Genomic DNA, 26742 nt, shown 5'->3' on the forward strand with positions numbered 1-26742 from the left:
TCTTGTATTGTCTCTTTAAAACTAATGGTAGCTACTATTTTATACAGACAAATTTTATATATTTAAATGAATTATGTATATTTGTTTCCATCAGTGTTTTAAGTATTTAGTCAATACAGACTACTTCACCAAAAGAAGTATGCTTTGATATTATTTGTCCATTCCTTACAATGAAATAGTCCATAAATAGTCACTAAATAATGATTTGTACTGAGACAAGTGCTTACAGATACCTAAAACGAAAAAGTGCGAGAAATTCACTCAAAGATGTAATAAAAATTACAATTCTCACATAATTTCTACCTGAATAAAAAAGTATTCAGAGTTGAATTTTTATGTACAAAAGAATACTATAATTTTTTTAATGTTATTTTAATTGTTCAGATAGAGTTAAGTATAACCTCTATATTTAAATAGTACTGTATAAAAACTGCTGCATATGACCATCTGTGAAAAAAAAAATGAAATTTTAAGATCCACTTTTTTTTTTTGTGTAAATACTACAAAAAAGGAACTTTTTATTTAGAAAAGATGTGGTTATTATTATTTTATTCTTGAAGAGAGAACAATAAGTATAAAATAATAACTAGTGCGTTAAATATGAAGAGTAACTCTGATGATTTGTTGTGGAGTTGTAAGTTTAAGTCCTTGTTGGACTTGGAGGATCAACAACGGAGTAATTCTTGCCTATACCTTTCCGGAAAAGAAGTGGGATTTTTATGTATTTCCTTCGTGCTTGCAGCTAATTTAATGAAACATCGGGACAGCACAACTGCTCTCCTTCCAAACAGGATGGCCACGTTCCTTTTTTGTTTTATTTTCTTTTTTTACATACCGGTGTTACATATTATTTGAATCTCTGCATATTACCTAGGAATGTCCTCTGAAGTCCATATACACACATAATACATATATCTATCACTCGGAAAACAACTATTGGACCTGTACACATTGAGTTCAAGAGAATAATTTTTTCTTAGGCTTACATATATATTGCACCACTAAAAATGTGTTAAAAACGCGAGCTTTAAAAAATAATAAACATCCAATTTTGGAATGTTATATAGAGAAAACCATTCATTTTTTATACAAATCTCAATTTCTGTACAAAAATCTTCGATTTTGATCGATTTAAGTATCACATTTTTTTCTAATTAAAGAACAAGGATTCTTATGGTGGGTTACCACATCTATCGTGCATGTACACGTAAGATGTGTATATACTTTTTATTGCGAAAAAATTGAATATTATTATCTTCAAACATTGTCAATTGGCCCTTTCAAAATGAAGAGGTTTGCTGATTTAAAATGTGCCTTGTATATAGGAGTGAATATAACATTATAAATCAAATTTTGGAGGCTCGAAAATTACTAACCTGACATTTTTTCTTCCTCATACAAGAAACATTTTAAATTACATAACCTCATTATTTTGACATGGAGAGTTGTTGAGGTTTGAAGATTTTCAAAGATCTTAAAAATGAAATATTCAATGAATATGTTTAATTGCTGAAAATTTTTGCACACTCTGGCATTGGTGTCCAGCATGCCTGAGATCCGATTGTAGATTTCTTTTGGCATCTTGAAAAAGCGTTGAGATATTAGAAAACTTTCTTTTGAAGGTGTAGAACAATAACAGTCGAATAATCATTATACATGGAGCCTTTGGAATGTATTTAGTCATAGATCTAAATAATAATCTATAAAAGTGTGTTATAATTAATTGTACACCCAGTATAATTAAAGTTTTAACTAAATGCATAAATATATTTGTTTTCATACCATGAATATATATATACGAATAAGCATTTATATTCAAAAATAAATTGCCTAGAAAAATACATACATAGTTAGGGACATTCATAATTATATGCGAAGTAATAAATTACATATTTAAATGCATTGCAACTGAGACGGTTGATTTGTTGAAGAGGAGCCTTTTTTAGACAGTATTTATGATTGATTTTTCATTACATTATTTTATATAATAATCTTCTTCATTTGCTAGAGAAGTCCCTACGAAATTAGTAACTCTATGTGGCAAATATGTAAACATAAAAATGGTGTATTAATACGCAATAAATGACTACAAGAAAAAAAAATAACATACATTAAGGGCGTATCAGAGATTGATGATTTATCAATTAACTTCAATTACCTCAGTTAATTATAACCCTACACTGTATTTTGTTATATTTCTGCAGCTTTTGTTCTTTTCAGTGTTCTGAACGTTGATTGGTGGAGTAAGAATTGGTGGCTAGATACCCAAAGGGCTGGTTTAAGGGGGTATTTCTGAGACCCCGCTCTCACGTTTTGTATTTTTAAAGAGGAATATACGTTTGTTTTTCATTTTTCTTTTTGTTGAGCAGTTTCAAATATAAGAATGTATTATTTATAATTAATTCAAGGCCTTTTTTTTAAATAGCATTGCTTGATTTTTGAAAAAGCTTGTTAAACATACTAAGGTACTTTAAAGTTCCTAAATAGCCTACAAATCATTACACAGGAACTTATTATTAACTTTCAAAAGCCAATATTTGTTTGTTGCAATCTATAAATTATGAGGAAAATAAATATTTTCACCCATTTTTTGAAATGCAAAATGTTTTAAACTAAGTAGGATTGGGAACAAAAAAGCAACAACAATGAAGACACAGATATAGTTTATTTCGTTCAACACATTTCTTGAAGAATCCAAAATATAATGGTGAAACTTGTCTCCTTTAAGAATTTGTGAATGAAAGTAAATATAAAATTGTTTTTGTGGAAGGTTAAAGATAAATATAAATTATAACAATCCTACTTGATTATCAATCAAATACTATTCAAAAGGGCAAAAAATAATGTAATTAGAAACTTAATATTGTAAATTAAGCCTTTGAATGATAAAAGTAAATTTATTTTCTTTAAGACAAAACTTTCATTTATCCAATTTTGAATTAGTTCACTTAAGAACGTCCTTCCTATTAATTCGGTGTTGTTTTGCACACGAAATCTTGTAATAGGGATGCTGTTCTCAGTATGAGTCTTGATCTTGTCTTGATATCGACCTCTTAAAGTTTTGTCTCAATCTCAAGACCAAGGTCAAAACAACTATAGTGTGTTTTTATCAAATTTTCGCCTTCGCAATTACTATTACTCTTAAGTAGAGTTGATATATTTGTAAGGGGGGAAAAAGAGCGCAAGGAGAAGGCGGGAGCGAGACATATGGTACTAGTGAATTAAGACCATTGTAATGACAGCAATCTGTTAGATGATTTGGGGGAAGGGAGAGAGAAAATAACTACTATAAAGAACTTCTATATTTAAAATAAATACGCGATCAAAGAGCTGATTATACTTAATTAATTTGAGCAAATTGCTACAAGAACTTTCCCTATGAAACGTGTATTTTGTGGGGTTTTTCACTGCAAAGGATATGATTAAATAAAAAAAAAGTCAATTGTAATGTCAAAATATTTCTATACATGATTTCTTCTCTACGACGGTGATTTAATTTTGTAGAATCGGAGGAGAAGGCAGGAGAAATACTTATGATGTTACATCAGCACCCTATTTTATGGTTTTTATAGGAGAAAAACCTTTTATATTTAAATTAGTATTCCTGCAAGAAAAGTATTATACTTATTGAAAAACATTTTCCTTATTATTTTATTATTCGTTTAAAAGAAAGCTAATAAGGTTATTTTTCTTAAGGAGGTATTTAGGATAAAATATCAACAGTTTATTTACTAATAAATAAATAAAACATACATTTTCCTTTTCTTAATCTGTCAACTTTTTGTTTTCTCTACAAAAATCCCATCCCTACATATAATAGAGCTCCCCAACTAACATAATTTTGAAGTTATCGAAACTCGCCAAAAAGGGCTCTCTTTCACATCTGTAGTAATACATATTATGTCTACCTAAATATCTAAATATAAAAGAAACTCAAAATTACTTTAGTAATCCGAAGAATTTGAAGAAAAGGAAAGCAACTTAGGTGCCATAACTCTTATTAGATTAGCCGCATGCAGCTGTAAGAGAAAGGGGGAAGTCCCATCCCTTATATATAGGAAACAAGGACATATAGGCTGGAGTTACTTCAATGTCGATCCTCAATTTGACTCCAAGTTCAATACGGACTTAACCTAAACAATTACAATAAAAACAATTTCTTTAAATTAAAACAATTTACTAAATATTAGTACGACTCACACTGATTTAAATGACAAAAATTATATTAAATGATTGATATATATGAAGAATATAGTTTATCTTCGACTTATATGATGAAAATAATTAATTATAATATTCCATGGCATTTTAGAGATTCAATGGACCATACCTCATAATTATATTATAATTCAGTAAAAACTGATTTATCAAAATGAAATGATAACATCATTTTACAGTTGGTAATTAAAAGGCCTGAAGTTATAAGGAAATAAGACGTTATGAGGCGTAGAAGGTCCAACTTGTATACAACGAATATATAAATAGAATTAAGCTATGACTTGTGAGCTAAAGTCTGAAAAATGAATGAACCAACCAACCATTGAGAAAATTAATTACAATGGAAATTAAGCTCAATGAGCGTTTACTTGTTTTTATTTTTGTTTTTTAGACTCAAAATTTCTGCGGCAACCTGCGACACTAAATTGTTTTGTTAGTTTGCTCATAACATATAAGGATATAAACGTTGTTTAGTTGGTTTTCTATTTTCTAAACCCTAGATCTAAGTGCCATAAAGCGACTATTAACAATTATGTTCTGGGTTTTTTTGTTCAAGTTTTATGAAAAAGCACTAAGGTGATAAGTCCTATTTTTCCCAAAATGTTTTCAATATTTTGCATCAAAAATGGAAACTTGGAGATTGAGCTGGAAATGGGCACTGTTCATGCTTTCCGTTCAATTTCTAACATCTGAGCACCTCAATAACATAAATTAAATAATTAAAGAAAAACATTTGGTTCGATTTATTTTTCACTCCTTTGTATTGTTGTCCAAAGACATATTTTACTCCAAAGCCATAGACAAAACCAAGTGACGTAACGCCAACAAACTGATCAAATTTAGTTGTCTACGAAAAACTTTTTTTTTTGCCGGTCATTACTCAATAACTAACTGCCCAATGGGAGTGTATAATTCTTGGAGCTTATAATGGGGTTTTGAGCCCCTCTGACTGGCTTATTGCCCCAGTGTCCCAGTAGACAGATGTACCAAAAAAAAATATCGAGGAGTCGGGATTCCTCTCGATGAACCAAATTTCGCCAGTAACTGTAAACTAATAAATAATTATTAATGTTTATCTCAAGTCTTGTTTGTGACCGGCTTGCGTCTCCTCTTTTTTAATTTCTTTTTACATTATGCACACTGTACAGTGATAAAAATCCAGTATATTTTTTTGTTGCTGCGGTTTTTTATTTGTTTTTTTTTAATTGGTAATCAGAAGTAAGAATTTTCATTCCTTATCAGTTGTTATTAATATTGTTTAATTCCTGAGTATTGAACAATGAACATCCTTTCCTTAATAGATTCAATTATATTCAAAACCTTATTCAACATTCGTGTGTGCTCATAAAAGACGGAGTGTAACCCTGAGGATTTGATGTAGAGTTATAATTGGTAGTTCTTGTTGGACTCTGAGAATAATTGGAGATCGACAAAGGAGTAATTCTAGCAAATGTCCTTGTTTATATCCTTTTCTCATTCCTCCCTTGCCACACTAGATTTTTGCTGATCGAATGAAACGTCATTAGCATTATTCTTTATCTCCTCCTAAACATTCTTCAAATTGTCAGGGTTACCATGTTGATTTTTGCTTCTTTTTTTTTTACATACCCATTCTACAATTGATTTTTATCTCTGATTATACAGAAATATTTTCACTATATATGCTTATGTACTGTCTAAGGTGATGAGTGAAGACAAAATATAGTCTATGGGAGTAAGAAGAAGTAGGTTCAATATTGGGTATCAAGGCTTCAGGTTGTGCCCCTTCTCCCCCTCTTTTTTAAATTTTCTTACATAGGGAATTTGATTGTATTTGTGTTATATACATTGCTTGGTACAAATTCTAAACTAACAACATAGACCAAAAGATTTTCAATTCCTCTCAATGAATGAAAAAAAAAAAAAAAAAAAATCCTTCAAAACAAATGAGGTACATTAAATATAATATTACTTTATAAACTAAATGATAATTACATTATTTAGTTCCTTGAAAACTTTTCCAGCATCATTCACATACTCGTATATTAAAAAATTGAGGAAGTTATTATTAGACAAAAAAAGAACAAAATTGCATTGATAACATTCACAGCGGGAATGATCGTAAAATGTGCATCCTTTTTTCAAGATCCTACTCCACGGAGACCCATGGATCAAAGCATTATTGCCGGAACCATTGAGACCATTGCCTCCCCTCTTGGCCAAAAAAAAATATCAAAATGGTCGATTTTTTTTTTTCAATTTGTCTCTAATAGAAAACATCAAGCATTATATCAAAATTGTGACCCCCCTCCCTCAAATATAATCCTGAAGACACTCCTCATGACGTGACCATTATATAATCCCCCTTCCCCTACAAATACATTTTTGGACCAAAGTGTTTGAACGCCATAACACCCAATGAGTTTTTTCTTCAATTATTACCATCATTGAAACTTACGGAATTGATACAATATCTGACCAAAGCCTCAGTTTCTCCTTTTCGACTTATCCCATTTGATTTTTAACACCAATCAGGTAAATAATGACGTCATTCACAATTATGTATAAATTATGTCTCGCCACTATGTAAAAATAAAATAAACAGAAAATTAATGTGGTAAGCCTGACAATTTGAAGAATGTTTGGGAGGAAAGACAGAATAATGCTCATGACGTTTCATTGGATCAGCTGCAGGCATTTGTAAAAGGAAGTAAATAAACAAAAAATCCCACACCGTACATAGCAAGAGCAAAAAGCCAGGAATTATTCAAATATCGACCATCATTCTACTCAGAGTCCAACAAGATCTTACACTTCATACCTCCAGAGAAACCCCTCATTGTTATTCTTCGTCTTTGTTTTGAGCTCCATAGTAGTGAACTTTATTTCCTACTACATTCAGTTATATTCAAAAACAGATTGAGTGTGCGCTCATAAAAGGCAGAAAGTAACCGTGAGGATTTTTTGCAGAGTTATAATTGTAAGTCCTGAATATATACAACGTTTTTGTAACAATTTCCAAAATGAAAGTATTTCACTGAATATAAATTTGTAAATGGGTAGTAGGCAAGCGACGCTTCCTAACTTTTTATTTTTCATTTTCTAATTTATCAACTGGAGTCGATTCTTAAATAAATAACACTAAAAGAAACCCTTAAACAACAGCCAATACTTTAAAACCTATCCTTTAATTATTTACTATTTGGGTAATAAAATACTATTCATTTTTTTATAAAATCTTGCATATTATGCCACTATGGACTTTAAGTCTGATGTTTGTGATTAAAGTTAACTTATAACTACATGGATTCATTACTCAAAGTTTTATTTGAATCCCATATATAAGACTCTCGACTTGACTTTTTTTATAAAAGGTAAAAGACGTGACTCAACTCGAAAATGTATTTAAAAGCTCGAATTTGAGTCGTAATTGTAAAAGTGAGTTCATACCCTCCCGTGTTGCACTTTTTTTTTAGCAGTTTTGATCTTCCTTTTAGTTATTAACATTTTGAAGTACTTATTTTAATCGAATACTTTGCTACGTCATTGAAGAGAAAAGTGGGTTTGTGTTAAAAGTTCCTTGTCCAACTTATAACTTCTGATAATCACACAATATTCACTTTGACAAATTGGGAGAGCTGGGGATATGAGGCTAAAGTCTTAATTTGAAGACTTGAGTTCAATCCAAAATCCAAGAAAGAAATACAATTTTTTACACAATCGTCACAATTTTTTTATTGGATATAAGAAAAGTACACTTCAAAGTACCTTTTATAGAAAAAAAACATTCAATTCAAGTCAGAATAATTAGGATAATATTAACCATGAATCATACGCTAATTAGGAGTTCAGATTTGGCCATTAATTTGGATTTATTATAAATAGTGTTGTTTTGTATAGAGGCACCATAATGGTTCCAAAGTACTGACATAAGTACTCTACAGCACCATAAGGTACTATAGAATACTTTACTAAATTTGTACTGAAATCGGTTCTTGGAGTGACATTACGTCATAAAAATATTGGGGAAAAAACAAAAAAAGCCTGAGTACTATATAACTCCTTAAGAATTAGAATCAGAATGTAACGAGCTTAAATTCATTGTCTGAAATTATTATCTTTTAACGGTAGTACCCGTATTGCCCGGAGTTTTAGGGATACACAAACAGACAAACTTTGCTTAAATAATATTTAGTGATAATTCCACAAGAAATACACTCGTTTACTCTCTCACGTAGTTACTCAATACCTAGATGTTATCTCTTCAAGAATAAAAGAATAGTAATAACAATTAGACAAAAAATATAAGATCATTTGACCCACCAGGGAGTACTTTAGCTCGTTGAGAACCTCATCTAAAGTCTCATACATTTTTTTATTTATATACAGTACTGCCCTTTTTTTCTTTTTTAATATGAGTTGACCAAAACGCATGTTAGATTTCATTCATTTTTATTTACCTTTTTTATACAATTCTATCCTACTAGACTTTATTTATTTCTTTATTAATAAACTCAATTAACTATTAAAACTATTTCCAAATATTGGGGGTTTTTTAGTTTTGTGCGTGAAGTTAGTGCTTCCTATATTCTTTTAAAATGTGTGCATTAAAAAAACCATGTTTTATTCTTTTCAAACACATCCTTAATGATATTTCTCTTATACAAATACCAATAACAAGTTTAATACCAGAACAAGTACTTAAAAAAATAATTTTACAGCAACATTAATTATAACAAGGGATCATGTACAGTGTATGTACGCAAGTTTTTTTTAAAAAGCCCTCCCTCTCCCCCCTGTTATCATATGGAAGCAAATTTGGGGTTTGGAGTTGAAACTTACGACTTCAATCGACGAAAGTCATTGCCCCTTTCCACCATATATATAAAGTATTCTATAAAGAATCTTTTATTTTCTGAGGACTTAAACTGGCCTTGATAAAAATATCCAAGAACTAAGACTTGATCAGGGCTTTTCAGAAAGACTTGAGAACCGACTTAGTCTTGCAGTATGAAGATTACACATTATAAAGTAGGTGTATATTATAGCTTGTGTTCCCAATATCAAAACACACTTTCCCTGCAACCTGCGGGGTAGTTACTTTGTACCTATCCCCTACTTCATATTGAACTCAAGAAAAGCCTTAAGTAGTGATGTAAATCCACCCAGTTTTCTAACTGGCCCGTTTTTTTTGGAATTGGTAATCTAAAGAATGAATTTTTCCTCTCCTTAGCATTTGCTTCATTATTTAATTCCTGGGTAGGGAACCTCCTTCCCTAAATAGATAAAATTTTATAAATAAAACCTGGTTGAACATTCGTGTGTAAAAAGAAGGGCCTTGAGGATTTGTTGCAGAGTTATAATTGGTAGTCCTTGTTGGAGTCAGAGTAGAATTGGGGGTCGACATTGGAGTAATTCTAGCAAATGTCCTTGTTTATATCCTTTTCTCCTTCCTCTCTTGTCATAGCTGATTATTTGCATAACCTTCTTCTATTTTGTAGGATTTACACGTTGAGTTTGAGGGTTTTTTTTGTAAAATAACCATTATACACATGAATATCATCGTTGGCCTCGAGACTCAAATCAATAAGTAGTTGTGTTGGATCGATCTAAAAAAACTGGAACTTATTATTATACGTTCTAGCTACCATTAATTATTTTTCTTCGTTTTTATATTATTCAATGCAGAAAGTAAAAAGATAGCTAGGACTGAAGGACCGATGTATCGGTCCTTAGGACCGTCGAATATTAAGGAAGATCGGACCTATAAAAAAAAGACTAAAAGAACTCTAAACCCCCCTTTTTTTTTTTCTTTTTTTAAAGACATGAAGTCTGAAATATGTAAATATCTAAAGATATGTACTCATGAGCAAAGTGTTATTAAGTTCTCAAAAAGCTGTGAAAATTGTATAAGCCCTTGTGAGTCTAAATCAAAAAGAAAAGTGTTATTTGACAACTTTGATGGACAACATATTATATTATCTACTAACAGAGGTCTCTAATATAACTATAGTGCTCTTTGTTTGCTAATATGTTTGAATTTTTGAAAAAGGAGAACTACTATCTTGTAGATGAACAACTTTTTTTAAATGTATGTTCACGAGGATTTTGACAATTTTAATATCCATTTAGAAAGTAGTAACTTTTATGCCAAAATACATCTCATTAAAGAAGGATTTTTCTACAGATAAAAAAAAAGATTTTAACTTCTTTGTAAATTGTATTAGTAGGGATTATGTACGTATGTATGAACATTTCGTATTCCAGAGACGAAGACTTATATTAATAAAAAGTTTGGAAACAAAGAATGGAATTGAATATTCAATCATATTGGTTATAAAATTACTTATAAATATATTACTACGAAGAAAAAAAAGACGGTTATATGAGAGTTACTGTGAAGTATTATGTTTTAATTATATTCTTTCTTCTGTTATTTTTACTGATTATACAGTGTACACGTTAGAGTTTAAAAAAAAAAATTAAATTAAGTAATCCAGCAAAGTTGAGAAGCATAGTGAGTTAAATCTTGAATAAAAATCAAGAAAATAATATTTGTAGAGATATTTGGGCAATATTAGTTCAAACAAAGTAGACAGAAATCAGAGGAAGTACTTTCAAGGAAAGCATATTTAAAGGGTCTTTGGATCTTTTTCAACTGACAAATATGCTTGGCTGTTACTGTAAAATAATGTCTGAAGGAGGGTCAATAACATTTTTACAGGTTATCAAGATTCTAGGCCATGACAACCCAGTGAACTACGACCAAAGACTATCTACAAGGAATCAGTACTTTTCAGTCCTCAATATCACCACCACTGGAGAACTCAGGCTTCGGAATAAACATTAGGTAAGGCTTCCAAACATTATAACCTACCGGAGGACTAGGCTACTTTTGATAAAGTACACAGATACCATGCGTTTTGGACCATCATCTCCTTTTTTATAGCTCTCCAGTCCATTAAAAATGGATAAGTAAGGAGGAAACTACTAGATCGGAGAAAAAACTCACTGGAAAAACTAGTAACTAAATGGTTTGACTGATTAGCTCTCCTGATATTGATTAAAAAACACTTTTTTTTTTAAAAAAACATTTTACTTCCTCTAAGCAAAAATTACTGCCTTACAGTGCCGTATCATCAAGATGACAGTAAAAATTGAACAATTGTAGCAAAAAACTAAAAAGTTCATATTCTCTACGAATATAATAAGATTTATTATTTAGTACGAATGTGTGAACAAAAAATGAAAGACAATTTACAAGTCGGGATCTCAAAAACAGATTGGATAGTCTTACAAGGGCTCTTAAGGTAGAGGACATCATCAACACAATATATGATATAATTTATTCATACAGATACAAGAGGAAACACATTTCAATAAATTTGGAATGTGTAATTGTTGAAGATTTGATGGTTTGGCAAATTTCTCTGACAATGGTCGTTAACTCGGACTTTTAAATATTTGAATTGAAGTTATCTAAAAAATGTTGCTCTAAAGAGAAATGTAAAAAAATCAAATTTGTTTAGTTTTGTGTATCATTTCAATTAAGTACGATTAGACCTTAAATTATGAAAGGTAGGAGCAAAAAAATGAAACAAAAAAGACGTTTTGTCTCGTTTTTATATTTTCGAAGAAAAACTTTAAAATATGGCGTATTATTTCTTTTTTGGTGTCCATCTTTGACCCGCACTCAAACAGTACTTAGTCAAACAATTACAAAACTGCATGAAAAACTGTTTTTTTAATACAAAATCTTATCTTTCTAACATATATTAAGTATTCTTGAACACCAAAAATTAAACTTTCTTCTAAGTATTTATTTAATCAAATTTTACCCTAATATTCTTTCTGACTTTTTGACGTATTTAGCAAGTATTCATACTGTTGATGATAAATTTTCTATATTTCATTAATAGATTTAGCAAGGTCCACAAAAGTTTTATATTATAAGTAGTTATAACCTTAAATGGCTTAAACGTGAGTTGGCACTCTGTCTATAGCGACAAAATACTTTGAAAAAATGTTATTCAATGTTAAAAAATTTAAACCTTACTTGTGAATACCATTCCGAGCCACCTGCAACGTTTTATATAATTTAGCTATTATAGAAAATTTAACAAATGTACATAATATTTCATTATTATATTTTAATGACGGAGAGTTTTGATAAGAATTTAATATTGATACATAAAGAACTAGAAAGCAATGCGTATTATATCATTTATTAATGTGTTTATTTGAAATTAAAAAGTTAACCTTCTAAGCTCATTTTTTTATTGAGACATAAATTTCTTAAATAGATCTTTTTTTCCTCCCTCAATTTCTGTGACAGCTTGTCATAGAAATGACAAAACCTACCCTTACGTTGAATGTAAGTTTCCAAAAAAATGTCATCACATCAAATTCAAGGTTACCTTTTATACGTTTGGAAAAATATGTTGCATTTAAGCGGGAAATAAATGGACTTACTCGACTTTCTAGCCTACTGCTTTGAGACTTGAGAACCTGGAATGGGGACACTTTTGTTTAGTAAGAAATATTATATCAAAATTGTATAAACACAATGTTGGAATTGTGGGTGTAAAATATTCAATCCGATCCGATCTCCAAGTAAACCGTGAGTCCCTTGGGCTTAAATTCCACTCTTGTGTTACTTTTACACCCCAATATTTCATAAATATATTTCAGTCAAATTTAGGGCTTGATTTCAATTTTATGGGAGAGCTGAAATACCCCAGAATGCTCACTATAGTGAAAAAGCTTTTTTTTATTTCTTTTATTTCATTGGGCCCTAACATAATCTTTCAAATGAAAGGCATCCCTTTCTGACTATTTCACTATGACAATGAACTTCCCCTACTTTGAATGTAATTTTTAGTGCTTTCAAAGGATATCAACAGACTATTCTTATACTTTGTTGATAGAAATTGACAAAAAGTTGTGCAAAAAGACTACAACTGTCATCCATACTTATTTTTGAGAAACATCCTTCTACTTTATGTCTTTAAAGGCTCAAGTCTCACATATTTTGAATGAAATATTATTGTTCAGTTTAGGTCAGAAAATCCTAGACTGGCATGACACTGATTTAATTTGTGTAAGTCTGCATAAGTCTCGTAATAAAATTCGGTTCCTCTAGAAATGGTTTTATTATGAAAAGAAAATAATAAATTTGTTTTGTATGGCCTTTTACCAAAGAAAATTCCCTTGCACAGTTTTTAAGACCAAACCAGAAAAAATACAATCTCGGACCCAGTCTCAACACTGGAAAGTATGTTTTAAAATAATAAATCAATCCTGTAATGAACTTGTCAGCAATTTTTCAACAGATTTATATACTTAATTATGTATTCTTTCAATCAATTTTTATCAACATGGCCTTCAAATATCGATTTTTTTTAGGTACATACAACAGTAAGCAAGGTCAAACAACAAATTTAATTTATATTTGGAGATAAAACATAACATGAACAAATCAATCTATTAAAGTAGATAAATGAAAAAGAAAGCAAAAATACTTAACTAGATTATGGAACAAGGTACAAATAAAAATTTAAAATAGAACTTAATATGAGAGAAGATATAGTTTTAACATTTGTTTTGTTTTTCATATTACATATGGTATGTAAAATGTCTGAATTCGTTCAAGACTTGAGTATTTACGTCATAATATATCTACAGTTTGTCATTTACATGGGATAATTTCATTACAAAAGGAGACTAACTACGGCGTTATCACACTACCATACAAATTTGCAGTATATTTTCTGGTCAGCTGTCAAAGTTTCGCTTTTTTCCCCTTTATCACTACTCTGAAATTGTTTGGTAGAATTCGAATGAGCTCTTGTTGAAAATATCTGAATATTTTCGATGAAAGGTTGCAGCAGCTTAATTATACCAATTGTGATCAAAAAAAAAATGAGAACAGAGTGTTGCCCCACCTACTAACATAAACATTTATCATCTATGTTTTTTCAGCTGTTCATTTTCCTACTACTCTTGACACTCATTTATAGTGCCTTGCACACTGGTTAGTTGAACGCAAAATAACTTTTGTTAAGATATGAACAATTGGGTGTAGACTTGGACTCAACCCTTGTTACTCAACTTGACTACACAAACACAGACTAAGGACTCGATTTGGACTCTCATTTTAATTTTTTCACTCTATAAAGGACTCTTTAAACTTATAGTATCCTTCATTTACTAAGAACTTGAACTGAACTCGATGAAAATATTTAAGGAATTGGACTTGTCAGCAAAGATTTAAGACTTCATTTGGACTTGCATTATAAAAACTTTTTCCGCCTCAGTTAATAGCTAATAGTTGGTTAAAAATTACTAAAAACTTTATATTCTATTAAATAAACTATCCCTGCTAAAACTTAGTAAAGATCTTAGTGTCTTTAAGAAGTATATTAGCGTTTTTACAAATAACCAAGGTTCAATTTACAAAAATAAACATTATTATCTAATGCTAGCTTCATACGTGTTTACAATTAACAAACTAATTATTGCGCTAGTTTAAGCCCATATAAAATTTCTCATTGGGCAGATATATAGAATAAAATTCTACTATATTTTGTTTAACAGTTGGAAAAACTCAAGTTATTTATTTTGTATAAAAAAGTAAATATATAAAATCAATTTAGTGGATATTAGCTATAATATTAAATTTACTAGTGTAAACAGGTTAAATTTTTTTTAAAGTTATATTTTCAAATATGAAAAGAAGCTTAATAAATAATATAGTCAAATAATAATTTGTTATAATAATAATTCCTTATACATTAAATGAAGACTAGGGTCGGATTTTTTAGTAGAGATAGGAAAATTGCTGGAATCCCAGCAATTTTTAAGATGTATGTTGGTAACCGATAAAATATTAGTCCTCTCATTAATTATTCTGAAATTCAAATAGGATAAACTAGTAAGGTACTATAAATCTGCTAATATATGGCCTCTTAGAGTTACCATATTTTATATGACAATATCTTAGGTGAATACCCCGTTGTTTGTTAATTTACTTGACTCAAAATCTCTGCTTTCTCAAGTACCTTTTAATGTTAAGTTAATTTACTTCAAATCTTTAAAATAAAGTGACATATTCATATTAATATTTTTTCCTTATGGGGTATGAAATTTTTTATTTCCGTATCAGAATTTACTTTGTTGATTCCATTCAAAAGATGAATTAATAGAGGTTGCGTACCTAATATGGAGAAATTCATGATACAACAAATTAATAAAGTGACATACAAATAAGCTTAAGAAATAAGTTTATCATCTATGCATTCAACTAAAATGTACTAAAAAACATGATATACATACATAGATAGATAGTGAACGATTTTCAGGAATATACAATATGAACGAAGAATAAGTTGTATTTTTGACGTAAGAAAGTTATATTGAAACATTTTAAAGAATGTCAGCATTTAAATTCTCATGCCACTCTCAGTCTTAGGTGCAGAAATAGTCCTATCTTTTTGTAATCAAATATTTTAAAAACTGTTGGAATCCACTTCACCACTTTTCTGATGCACTAAGTTCTCCTGTTACCCACCGTATTCATGAGTACACTCACACGTTATTACTCAATACTTAGATGTTATCTCCTCAAGAATACAAATAATAATAACAACGGCTTGAGAGTTTTTTAAATATGACTTGACGACTAGGTAGTATTTTAGCTCGAACTGAACTCCTGCAAGATTTCGTTCATTTTATATAGCGGTCCTAGTATATTATACTCCTTTTTTAAACTTCTGTATTAGTATTTAATATACATCAGGGAGCACTATTTACAATGCCTAGAGTTGAGTACTTAGTAATGAAAAAACTTCCATTAAAAATTAGAAAAGGAAAAACGGTTGTTACGCGTGCTCTTTTTTCTTGTTCGTTTATATTTAATAGGTCGTCCTGGGGTTTGCATTTCCATGTGAAAGAAGAATTCTTTTGGTGTAAATTGTTTCAAAAATGCATAATTAAATCAATATATATAAATTCAAATATAATTACAATACATATTTTCCCTACACTAATGATATTTTAAAACTAGAAAGATCTCCTCTCAATAGTAGTAATTCATTTTCTCCCACAAATTACATAACAGGCAGCTGATATTTACAAGGGTTTAAATGAATTACTACTATTATAATTAATACTATATATATTAATTAGTTAGAATTGAAATTATTTATATAAAGATCATTCTCCCAAATCTTTGCTTATATTATGAGATTCAAAAAAGTGATCAAATAAACTTAAATCAGCTAATTTTATATAAATAACAACTCATGAATTCTAATATAAATCATTTCAATTCTAACTAATTAAGCTAAATCAATCAGTTGAAATGGATTTCAATATATAAAATATATTAATAATCTGAATATTATCCTATATGTATTAAATATTCACGTTTATAAAGAAAAAAATAATAGTATAAGTCAAGAGTACCTCATTCCAAAATGCTTTGAAATTTTGATAAAGTATTAAAACATCCATATTTCCTTCCATTCCTCAAGGGATAAGAGGTCTCTGATAAATACAGTATTTATATCTATTTAAGCTTTATGAAGATAAAGTCTAAATAGATGTTCGTCTGTTGTCGTTGTTTTTATTTAAGATATATAAAGTAATCATTCCTCAATAAAAATTATTTTGACTTTCATGAGAGGAAATGTTTTCCTCAAAGTGCTTCGAAATTACTGTCATAGAAAGAACTCTATTTAAGTTAATCATCCGTTACTATGTGTCAAGGAGTAATCCATGAATGGATTATATTCAGTTATGTTCTCTTGAAAAATCCTAATCCAAAAAGATATGAGCTTTTCGTTATCTTCGTGAGTAAGTCTTTGCTCTCAATGGAGACATATTTCAAAGGCTGAACTTCTTTGAAATTAGCATCTAAATGAGGATAAAAGCAAGTCGAAACTCATCTAAGAACTCTCTCCGAAGAAACAGGAAGACTTAGACAACGAAACGAATACATGAATTCCTCTTGGCCAAAGAACGTTTGAGTAGATGAGATAGATTCCCAAATAAAAAGTTTGAGTTAAACGAGAGCTTTGGTTTTCTATATATAATAATGCTCAAATACTTAGATATGATTGCATTAGGTAGAAAAATCCACTGTCCTTATGAATACTTCCTCAGAAACACTATTCTCAAAATGAGTCTTTAGAAAATAATTATTGAAGTTCGAAAAATTCGAATATAAAACTTTTTAAAGCAACCCATTCATTTATTTTTCCGGCCCTCATATAGTAAAAAATAGTTTATTATATTATTTCACAAAATTTCGAGTATTTGGTTCTACTCTCACCAGCACGTTTTATGGGTTTGATCCATAACTTTTTTCATATTTATGTCTAATGTTTATTGGATAATTATAACAAATAATGAAATTAATTCCATAAAATAGTAAATAAAACCCATCCAATACCTTTCAAACATATATTATGACAGCTAGCAATTGTTATTCAAGAGCAACGAGAAGAAAAAAGTACGTTTTTTCTTCTACTGAGTGTCTGCTTTTTTCGTTGAGTTCTTTAGTTTGCCCTAAAGTTTTAAACAAAGAAGAAAAACGAGGATCCAAGTGATCAATAGCTCAAAAATGTATGGTGCACAAAAATTATTTTCTTCGCTAGTTTACTTATTATTTGGAGATATAATTAGGAGGTATGATGTTATATAATATATTTTACTTTTTAGAAGATGCTCATTCAAAGTCTGGAAGAGGGACTTAGCTTAACTAGAGAAGATTTTATAATAGGGAGTTTTGTTAACCCAATCATTTGTTTATTCTAGTTCAAAGATTATAATGTTTGTTCTGGATATTTTTTCATATATAATTAATGTGAAAATATATATTTAGTATTAAACTATGGAATCTAAGTCAAGTCTCGATTCCAATTTCTACCCTCTGACAATAATTGACCATTGTATCTTAAATTATCCATTTTTATCATAATAAGAATCAATCAATCATAAATGTATAATTGAAAACTCTGGTCTCTTCTCTTTGGTGGGAAATTCAAAAAAGGAAAAGTCAAAGAATAAAATAATTGCTTCTTTCCCCACAGCAATTTTAGAGTTTGAGTTAGGCGTGACTCATCAATCATTTTCATTATTACATCCCATCCTCTGTCAGTAGTAAGAAAAATGACAGAGTAACGTCATATGAAAAGCAACATCTTGCAAAAAAAAGGGTTAAAACACTGCACCATCGTATCTCCTCAGCCTAACGGTCGCGTTTTGCTACTTGGTTTAAAGCTTTAATTTGCCCCTCCAACATATTTTCGGGCATTTTTCTGCCTTTTTTTAAAGAAAAGACAAAGACCATTCAATGTGAAACATTTTACCTTAAATACTAAATTTGCAGTACTGATGATGCAATTCTAGAAATTTCATTTGATGTCCCATAAGTTTATATAGTGATTGATGAATTTCCTGATGATGAAAACTATAAATTAATAAGCATCTTTATGGTACATTAGTACATTCAATTACAGTTCTATTAATTAGTTATTCGTACATAAACGTTAAATATTAAATAAGTAATATTAATTGGTCAAAATGGAATGATAGCATCAATTAATTCTGGTAATGAAAATTGCTAAATATGTCGTTATGAGACGTACATACGAATTGTAACATTTACACATAATATACTTATAAAAATAAAGGGAGAGAAAAGCCTTTTGGTAAATTGAGATGGGAAAAAGAGAAAGGAAAACAATAAGTGTAATTAAATTTATGCCACCAAATACTTTTGCTATAAATATGTATTTGTTTTAGATGATAAATACCTACTTTTACGGAGGGACGAACACATAAAATAAGTATATATCATGTAGGATTTGCAATAGAAAATGTTGTATTTTGCGGTGATGACAGAGGCTCAAAACATTGAGAAAGGGATGGATCAAAAGAATACAATCCTTAATCAAATAGACAGAAAATACATAAAGGTCATACGAATAATTCTTTTTCCGGTCATCCGGTCACTTCAAAAAAAATTCGGTTCAGGCGCTCATATGATAATTTATTTCCGCTCACTGTTTTTAAAAACAAAAACAGCAACCATTTTATTTTTTTTGTACAAATTTATACAGGATGCGCAAGCTATCAGTGCCGTGAAAAGGTTATTTCTTTTTATTAATGCAATTTCCTCTCCAACCAGTTATCAGATTTACAAAAAAAAAACAGATTATGAAAGCTTGATGGATGAATATTTAATTTATTCAATAAAATCCCCTTATAGTCTCTATAGGAGACCGAAAGCACGAGTAGGCCTTCACCACTTGGTCCCTTAGTAAATACTAGAATTTCTTCGTGATCCGACTGATAAGTTCGTCTTTTGTGTTGCAGGAAGTTCGATTAGTTTGTCTTTTGAGCGAGTCTTGGAACAATTTGAGACTTTTTTTTAGAGGTGTGGTAGGGAATCAAATCCTACTGCCACATTTAAAGCTCCCACAGGCAACCATGTGGATCCATAGTATATAGAATGTCCAGGTAATCATCAACGCAGATTCCAAGGAGGCCTCCGTGCCTTTTCCAAATGTTTGGGACAACCTTTGTCAATAGTGTCCATTTTTTTCAGCAAGTTTAAACTAGCTATCAAACAAAACAAAATCCCTTATCTAAGTCCTTGTGTTTTTCTAAGAGAGCGCGCCAGAGTGGCGCCATAGATAGCTAACGCACCCTGTAATTGGATACGAAAAACCTCTTTCCTCATAAGATGGCCACTTTGAGATTTACACCAAAGATGCCGTCCCTTAATCATTTTCCCTCCGTATTTATTCATTTTTTCTTCTTCCTATCCAAGAATTCACCTCCTCAATTCATTTAAAAAGGTAACGTAGTTAGTTGTTAATTAAATCATGATACCCTCAGCACCTATGACGGAAAACAGTATTCTTGTAACCAATTATATAGACAATAATGTATCATGTGGTCGTGGTTTCGTCCCTTGTTTGTGGATTAAGTCTTGATGTAAAATACGTCTTTGAAGAACAATGAAAAAGAAGCGATGAAGTGAACGGTTAAATGAAAGCTAATCCGTTAATCCTTCATTTTGTTTCCCCTTCAAAATGCCAACGATAGTTTTGCGTCAGTCTTAATTTATTCTATCCAGTCCAGTACCTGTGCCTAAAATACAACTGAATAATATTCACTCATCTGTAGTAAAAAGATTTGCGTAAAAGCGCAAAGAAAAGGTAAATGGTATTACTTGAATTAAGACCCTTGTTGATATCATATTCCTTATAAATTATTTCAGTGGGAAAAGTTTTTTTTTATTTTTGAGAAGATTTTAAATAATAAAAAACACGTGTTATACTCGTATACAGAGATAAAGACTTAAACTCGAGACTTGAGAATATATTGGAGCTCAAGCCCGTATTTATAAAGCTTGAGATTTGAATTGATTTCAAAATCAAAGGCTTGAGACTTCACTGGTCTTGAGATAATCCTTAAAACAAATATTCTCCAATCTTTAATTTAATCTTATAACTGGGTATAGAATACACATAAAAGTATATTTTAAAGGGAAAAACTCAATTTGAGTCAGAATGAGTAGCAAAATATATTATCAGTAAATGAATTATATGAGTTGAGATTTGATTATGGCCTCCCTTACTTTTGATTTATTATTACTAATTGATACTGGACTCAATAAAAAGGTTAAAGATTCATATCAACAATTAAATCATAATGGATTTGAAATAAGCTCAACAGAAATATGGGGACTCGAACTGAACTTAATTCCAATATGTAAGGTAATGACTTGAGACGATCGATACCTAAAACTTTGGACTCTGCTTGTACTTGTAATGTAGGTATAGTTTCTCCAATCTCTGCTCAGTGCCGCTTTGAAGGGGGCATTGAAGCACTTACCCCCAATGCCGTGCATAAGTATGAAAAATAGGGACACCACTCAGGGTAGATATTTTTATGCATAAGAAAAATGTTCTGTTTCCTATAAAAATCATTTTAATAAAATTATCCATAAATGTTTGGAAACTTTTTACAAAATAAATGAATCATGAAACAGCAAAAATAAAAGACTCTTTAGTACTTTTGAATATCCCTCGGAGTGTGTATCACTTTTAACCTTTGTATAAGGATTCAGTTATAACTTTATTAGTGTGAAAATTTCTATCTAATGAAAATTACAATCTAAATGACATTTAGAAAAGAAAATCATGATTTTTTTGCATAAGATTGGATGAAATTATAATAAGTTTTTAAACCACTTAAAAATTAAGTTAAGATATTCATTGAAGGCTATATAAATTTTCACGTTACTCCAAGCAGCCATTAGAAACTGAACAAACTACCAGAATATATATTTTACGCAAGGTGGTAGACATTCTGTAGCTTGGGTGCGCAACGTAAATAAATTAAAAATGACTTTTCTTCCCAATTTTTAATTAAATAAAAATTATCACTGCTCTCTATGTGAATAACATACCTATATTTTATACTAAATAATACTATTGTTTGGAAGTTTATTATTTTGCCGCAAGGCGACGTCACTCTCTGTCGTTTTGCTTACAAACTAATATCAGTAAACAACACTCATGCTCTATTATCATTATTTATGAATGAAGGCTATATTCCAAGAAAAGTTTATATACAATCGATATTTGGATGAAAATTTTCATTCCCAATGTGAATTACATTAAATTATATCTTATTATGGAAGATAAACTTAGTTTTATTTTTATTTTAGATTGAATTTATGGGGAAATCCGGATTACTTAGACTCAATGATCGTGGACGAAGGGACTCAATTGCTTTGGATATTAGAACTGTTTCACCTCTTAGTCAATATGATCCTCCAAAAGGATTTTGGACAACAGAAAAAGGTCTTTTATGGAAGGGTTTTGAGAATCATAAGCTTAGTAGTGAGGATTCCAATATATTTCAGAGACGGACACTAATTATTTCAACATTAGAGGTATGGTTTTTTCTTTCTAGAACTCGTAAATATAATTAATTTGTTTTCCTTAATAATATCCTTTGTTGCTGTCGGTAGAGTCCTCCCTATCTGATGGAGAAGTTGGATTACAAGCCAAGATCCTCAAAAAACTTCTTTGATCGCTATGAAGGCTTTGTAATTGACTTGGCCAATGAATTGGCAGACCTTCTTCATTTTAATTATTCAGTCATTCTTTCTAATACATATGGTTCAATGGATAAGTCAGGTCAATGGAATGGTATGATCCGAGACTTATTGGATGAGGTAAGTCATACCTTTTCCTATGCTATTGGATACAAATAAGGATCTCCTACCCTTCTTAGCTTATTTTAAAAATTAAACCCTCGCATGCCATTTCATGAAAAAGACCACGTTCACACTTTTTAAGGCTCATTTGTTTATTCCTGAAAAATTTATGTTCTGGGGATCATTTCTATTCATATCCTACCATAAATGATACACATTTTTTCCCCCAAATTCATGGAGGTTGCTTAGTTAGTTATAGAGTAAATCAGGATAACCTTAGTACCCCTAGTGAACAAAACAAGTACCATTGTAGCCAATCAAATTTCGTTTCGTCACTTGGTTTTAACTTTGATCCTGAAGTAAAGGATGTCTTTGGTACGGCGTTACCTCACTAGCATACAAATTTACAAAATATTTGCTTGTCAGCTGTCTATTTTTCAGCTTTTTACTTCTTATCAGTGCTCTGAATGTTGATGATTGAATTGCGATAAGCTCATGTTAAGCTCTAAGCAATATACAACAATTATTGAATAATAATGCAATAGTTTTTTGGAGAATTGTATCATAAATGATTTCTTTTTGGAATAAAGGCTGCGAAATACAATAAAGGTAACGACTTGTCAAAGAACAATAAAAAATGAACGAAGAAATGAACACCGTTCATTCATTTTTCCACCTTATCGTTCATTTTTTCCGTTCAGGCGCTTAGGCTTTCCAAAATGAACGGAAAACATGAACAGTGCTCAATTTCTACTAGATCCAAGCCTGTGAAAACGGTACACCAACCAATATAATGTTTCTGATTATATATTTATAACTACCCAAGGTAATCATTATCTATATTTTTTTTTTTAAATTATATTGTCTTAACAGGACTCATTTTTACAACGAACGTTTGTATGTGAGCCTCAGCGTGTCATATTAAAAAAGAAATGTAAAGAGGAGTGCGATCTACATTATTAAAGCAAAGATCATTGACGCTTAATAACTCCGAGCAAACCGGGTAGGGATCCTGCTAGTCATAAATCAAAGAAGCTTCCCTTACAAAAAAAATCCTGCAAAGCTTCGTTGATTAATCAAAATTTTCCAAGAAATGACCAATAAATTATTTTATTATCACTTATAGAAAAGAAACTGTTTATATATTTTATTTTTACCCAGAAAATCCTACAATATTCCTTTAGACATAAATAATTAAAAACGGAAATTGAGGACAACGATTCTTGGGTTTTTATCCCTCAGATATCCTTAGAAAAATAGAAATCCAATTAGAGGCTTTTGGAATGTGCTTTCTACAATTTCATATATGCATATATGTTAGAATTTTATACGTTACCTACATATCAAGGTATCCACGGTCGTCCTACACTTTCAAGGGCAGGAGGTCGAGAAAAAACTTTACTCTCTCACCACGTCAGCCAACGGTCATCAATATACATAAGGAACTACTACATTTAAACCCTTGTAAATATCAGCTGCTTGTTATATGATTTTTGTGGGAGAAAATGAATTACTATTATTGAGAGGAGATCTTTCTAGTTTTAAAATATCATTAGTGTAGGGAAAATATGTATTGTAATTATATTTAAATTTATATATATTGATTTAATTATGCATTTTTGAAACAATTTACACCAAAAGAATTCTTCTTTCACATGGAAATGCAAACCCCAGGACGACCTATTAAATAATAAACGAACAAGAAGAAAGAGCACGCGCAACAACCGTTTTTCCTTTTCTAATTTTTAATGGAAGTTTGTTCATTAGTAAGTACTCAACTCTAGTAAATAGTGCTCCCTGATGTATATTATATACTAATACATAAGTTTTAAAAAAAGGAGTATAATATACTAGGACCGCTATATAAAATGAATGAAATCTTGCACGACTTCAGTTCAAGCTAAAATACTACCTAGTCGTCAAATCATATTTAAAAAACTCTCAAGCCGTTGTTATTATTATTTGTATTCTTGAGGAGATAACATTTAAGTATTGAGTAACCACGTGTGAGTGTGCTCATGAAATCAGTGGGTAACAGGAGAACTTGTTGAGGAATTATCTTCTATATTATTAAAGCAAAATTTGTCTGCTCTTTGCTGTCTCATAACTATAGTTGATAATATTGTAGAGAAAAACGCGTGCGAGGAGACAGGGGGGAGAAAGACACATGGTATCATTGTTTAAAATACTGATGTGATTATCGCTGATAATCACATCAGTATTTATCAGTTGCCTGCTTTATTATGATTTTTGAGGGTGTAACGAAAGTATTTATTAGCAAAATGTTTAATAAAGATATACTACGTATAATTGACTTAGACGATTTTTATCCGTTACAGTAGATTTGGAAACGTCACACTCCATGAAATAGTAATTTATTGTGAACCATATTCTCAGAAAAATAACTAATAAAACGACAAAATAAGAGTATTTCGAAATATATTTGAAGTTCCAAATTTAAAATAGAAGACTTAAATTAAATATAATCTACATACTAAAAAATAAACCATCATACATTTAAGTTAAATATACAAAATTAAACAATTAGAACCATATAACTAATAATAACAATAAATTATAAATACAGAATATTGAAATAATAGATTGATCCAAATAATATCTTCTTGTTCTAACATCGGAATTCAGTTCAATATGTCATAACTTGAGGTTGCAAAATACAAGCCAGACGTGGAGTTTAATCAAAAAGATCATCACCTTTTTTCCTTATGTGCAAGTTGCATATACAATTGTACACAGGATAGATATATTTCTACCGATGAGATTTTAATAATTATTAATAATAAAGTAAATCATAAAATAATGTTAGATTTCAATCCATATCTTCTTCCAATTTTAGTAAGAACAGCTTTTAGAATCCCACTTTCATTTATTTCATATTTATCTAAAAAAAGAAAAGTTAATCCATGCAGTCAAATTTAACTGATAAGACAATTCAGGCAGCCATTCTTGACTTATTGTAGTTTTCTAACATGACATCGTAAAGATTTAGAGCAAAAGCTAATTATGTAGTAATGTCCGGCGATATTACTCCTTATTAAGAGCATCAAAAAATATTTTTTTCTCCGCTATTTATGCTTATATAACAACATATATACACAATTGGTAATTATAATGCTACACCCAATGCAACTACCCCCGTTGTTGTGACCATTTAAGCAGTTGTTTTTGCCTTTTATGAGTTTTATGAACACCATTTCTTGAAGCCTATCAACCATAGCTAAGCCTTAAGTGATAAAAAGTAATATTTATTGACTATGTAATATTGGAAAACTTAATGATCATACCCAAGTCTTTAAGTGAAGAAACTAGTCTCAGACAAACTAGTTGCGAACCATCCAAAGCTACTACCCCCGTTGTTGTGACCATTTAAGCAGTTGTTTTTACTATTTAATGAGTTGTGTATCATAATTCTTGATATGTTTAGCTAAAATAGAATTATATTTTAGGGTTAGATTTAAAAAAATATTGAATACTTACTGTTAGATAGTACAAAATTCAGAGTTTTATTTCGAAATTAGTAAATATTTTATACTTTTTACTGATAACTTGATCGTCATTTGGTGTGGACGACTCAAAACATTTTTATATGTATTTCTATAAATGACATCAGTACCAACATCCTCCATTAATTTAATGATGGCTCCTCGGGAAGGGATAGGTTTACTCGTGTATTTTTCCATAAATTTTTTGAACATAGATGATAAGCAATTGATAAGTAATTCCCAAATTCCTGGGCCTCCATTTTCAGAAATCCAGACAGAAGGCGACGTTATTTTAGGCATTTTATTCAGTTCTCTATCGACTATCCCCATCTAATATTATTATATTAATATTGAATAATAAAGGCGGGAATGATGACGTTCTTGATTGATAGAAGAGGATGTATATTATTTAATCAATGATGCCATAAGTATTTCTTCTCTTCTGCTCGCACGCTTTTCTATTCTTACCAAAATTATCACCCTTACTCATAACACTAGGCAATGCCGGGTAATACCCCTAGTTATTTATAAAGTCAATAGTAACCACGGAGTTGGCTCACTTACATAAATATTTACTTTCTATTTTTGTTGTCGGCCATCGATTTTTTTGCTTCTTTACTTCTAATCAGTGTTCTGAACGTTGATTGATAGAATTCGAATGAAGTCTTGTTAAGCTGTGATCAATTCCCCAATTATTTATTATAGAATAAAAATTCACGGTTGCTAAAAATTGACTAACTTAACTATTAGTACACCAAGGACCAACCGATTTTCTAACTTTTTTTTTTATTTCTTTTTTGG

General features: G+C 30.2%; 1 protein-coding gene and 1 long non-coding RNA gene across 2 annotated transcripts in view; one reads left to right on the plus strand and one right to left on the minus strand.

Annotated features, from left to right (window-relative positions):
• The window catches only part of LOC121132200 (glutamate receptor ionotropic, kainate 2), a 209631-nt gene that overhangs the window by 167431 nt on the left and 15458 nt on the right, over positions 1-26742 (plus strand). Inside the window, exons 9-10 of the mRNA XM_040727595.2 lie at positions 21944-22171; positions 22250-22456. Coding sequence (XP_040583529.2) covers positions 21944-22171; positions 22250-22456 — 435 coding nt within the window. The remainder of the gene's footprint in view (positions 1-21943; positions 22172-22249; positions 22457-26742) is intronic.
• LOC139907668 (uncharacterized) lies at positions 24676-26137 on the minus strand. The gene is made up of 3 exons (XR_011784397.1): positions 25937-26137; positions 25744-25883; positions 24676-25682 (listed from the first exon to the last, which is right to left on the minus strand). It is a non-coding gene; the product is annotated as an uncharacterized lncRNA (long non-coding RNA).

Source organism: Lepeophtheirus salmonis, chromosome 2 (genome assembly GCF_016086655.4).
Source record: "Lepeophtheirus salmonis chromosome 2, UVic_Lsal_1.4, whole genome shotgun sequence".
Classification (NCBI taxonomy): Eukaryota; Metazoa; Arthropoda; class Copepoda; order Siphonostomatoida; family Caligidae; genus Lepeophtheirus; species Lepeophtheirus salmonis.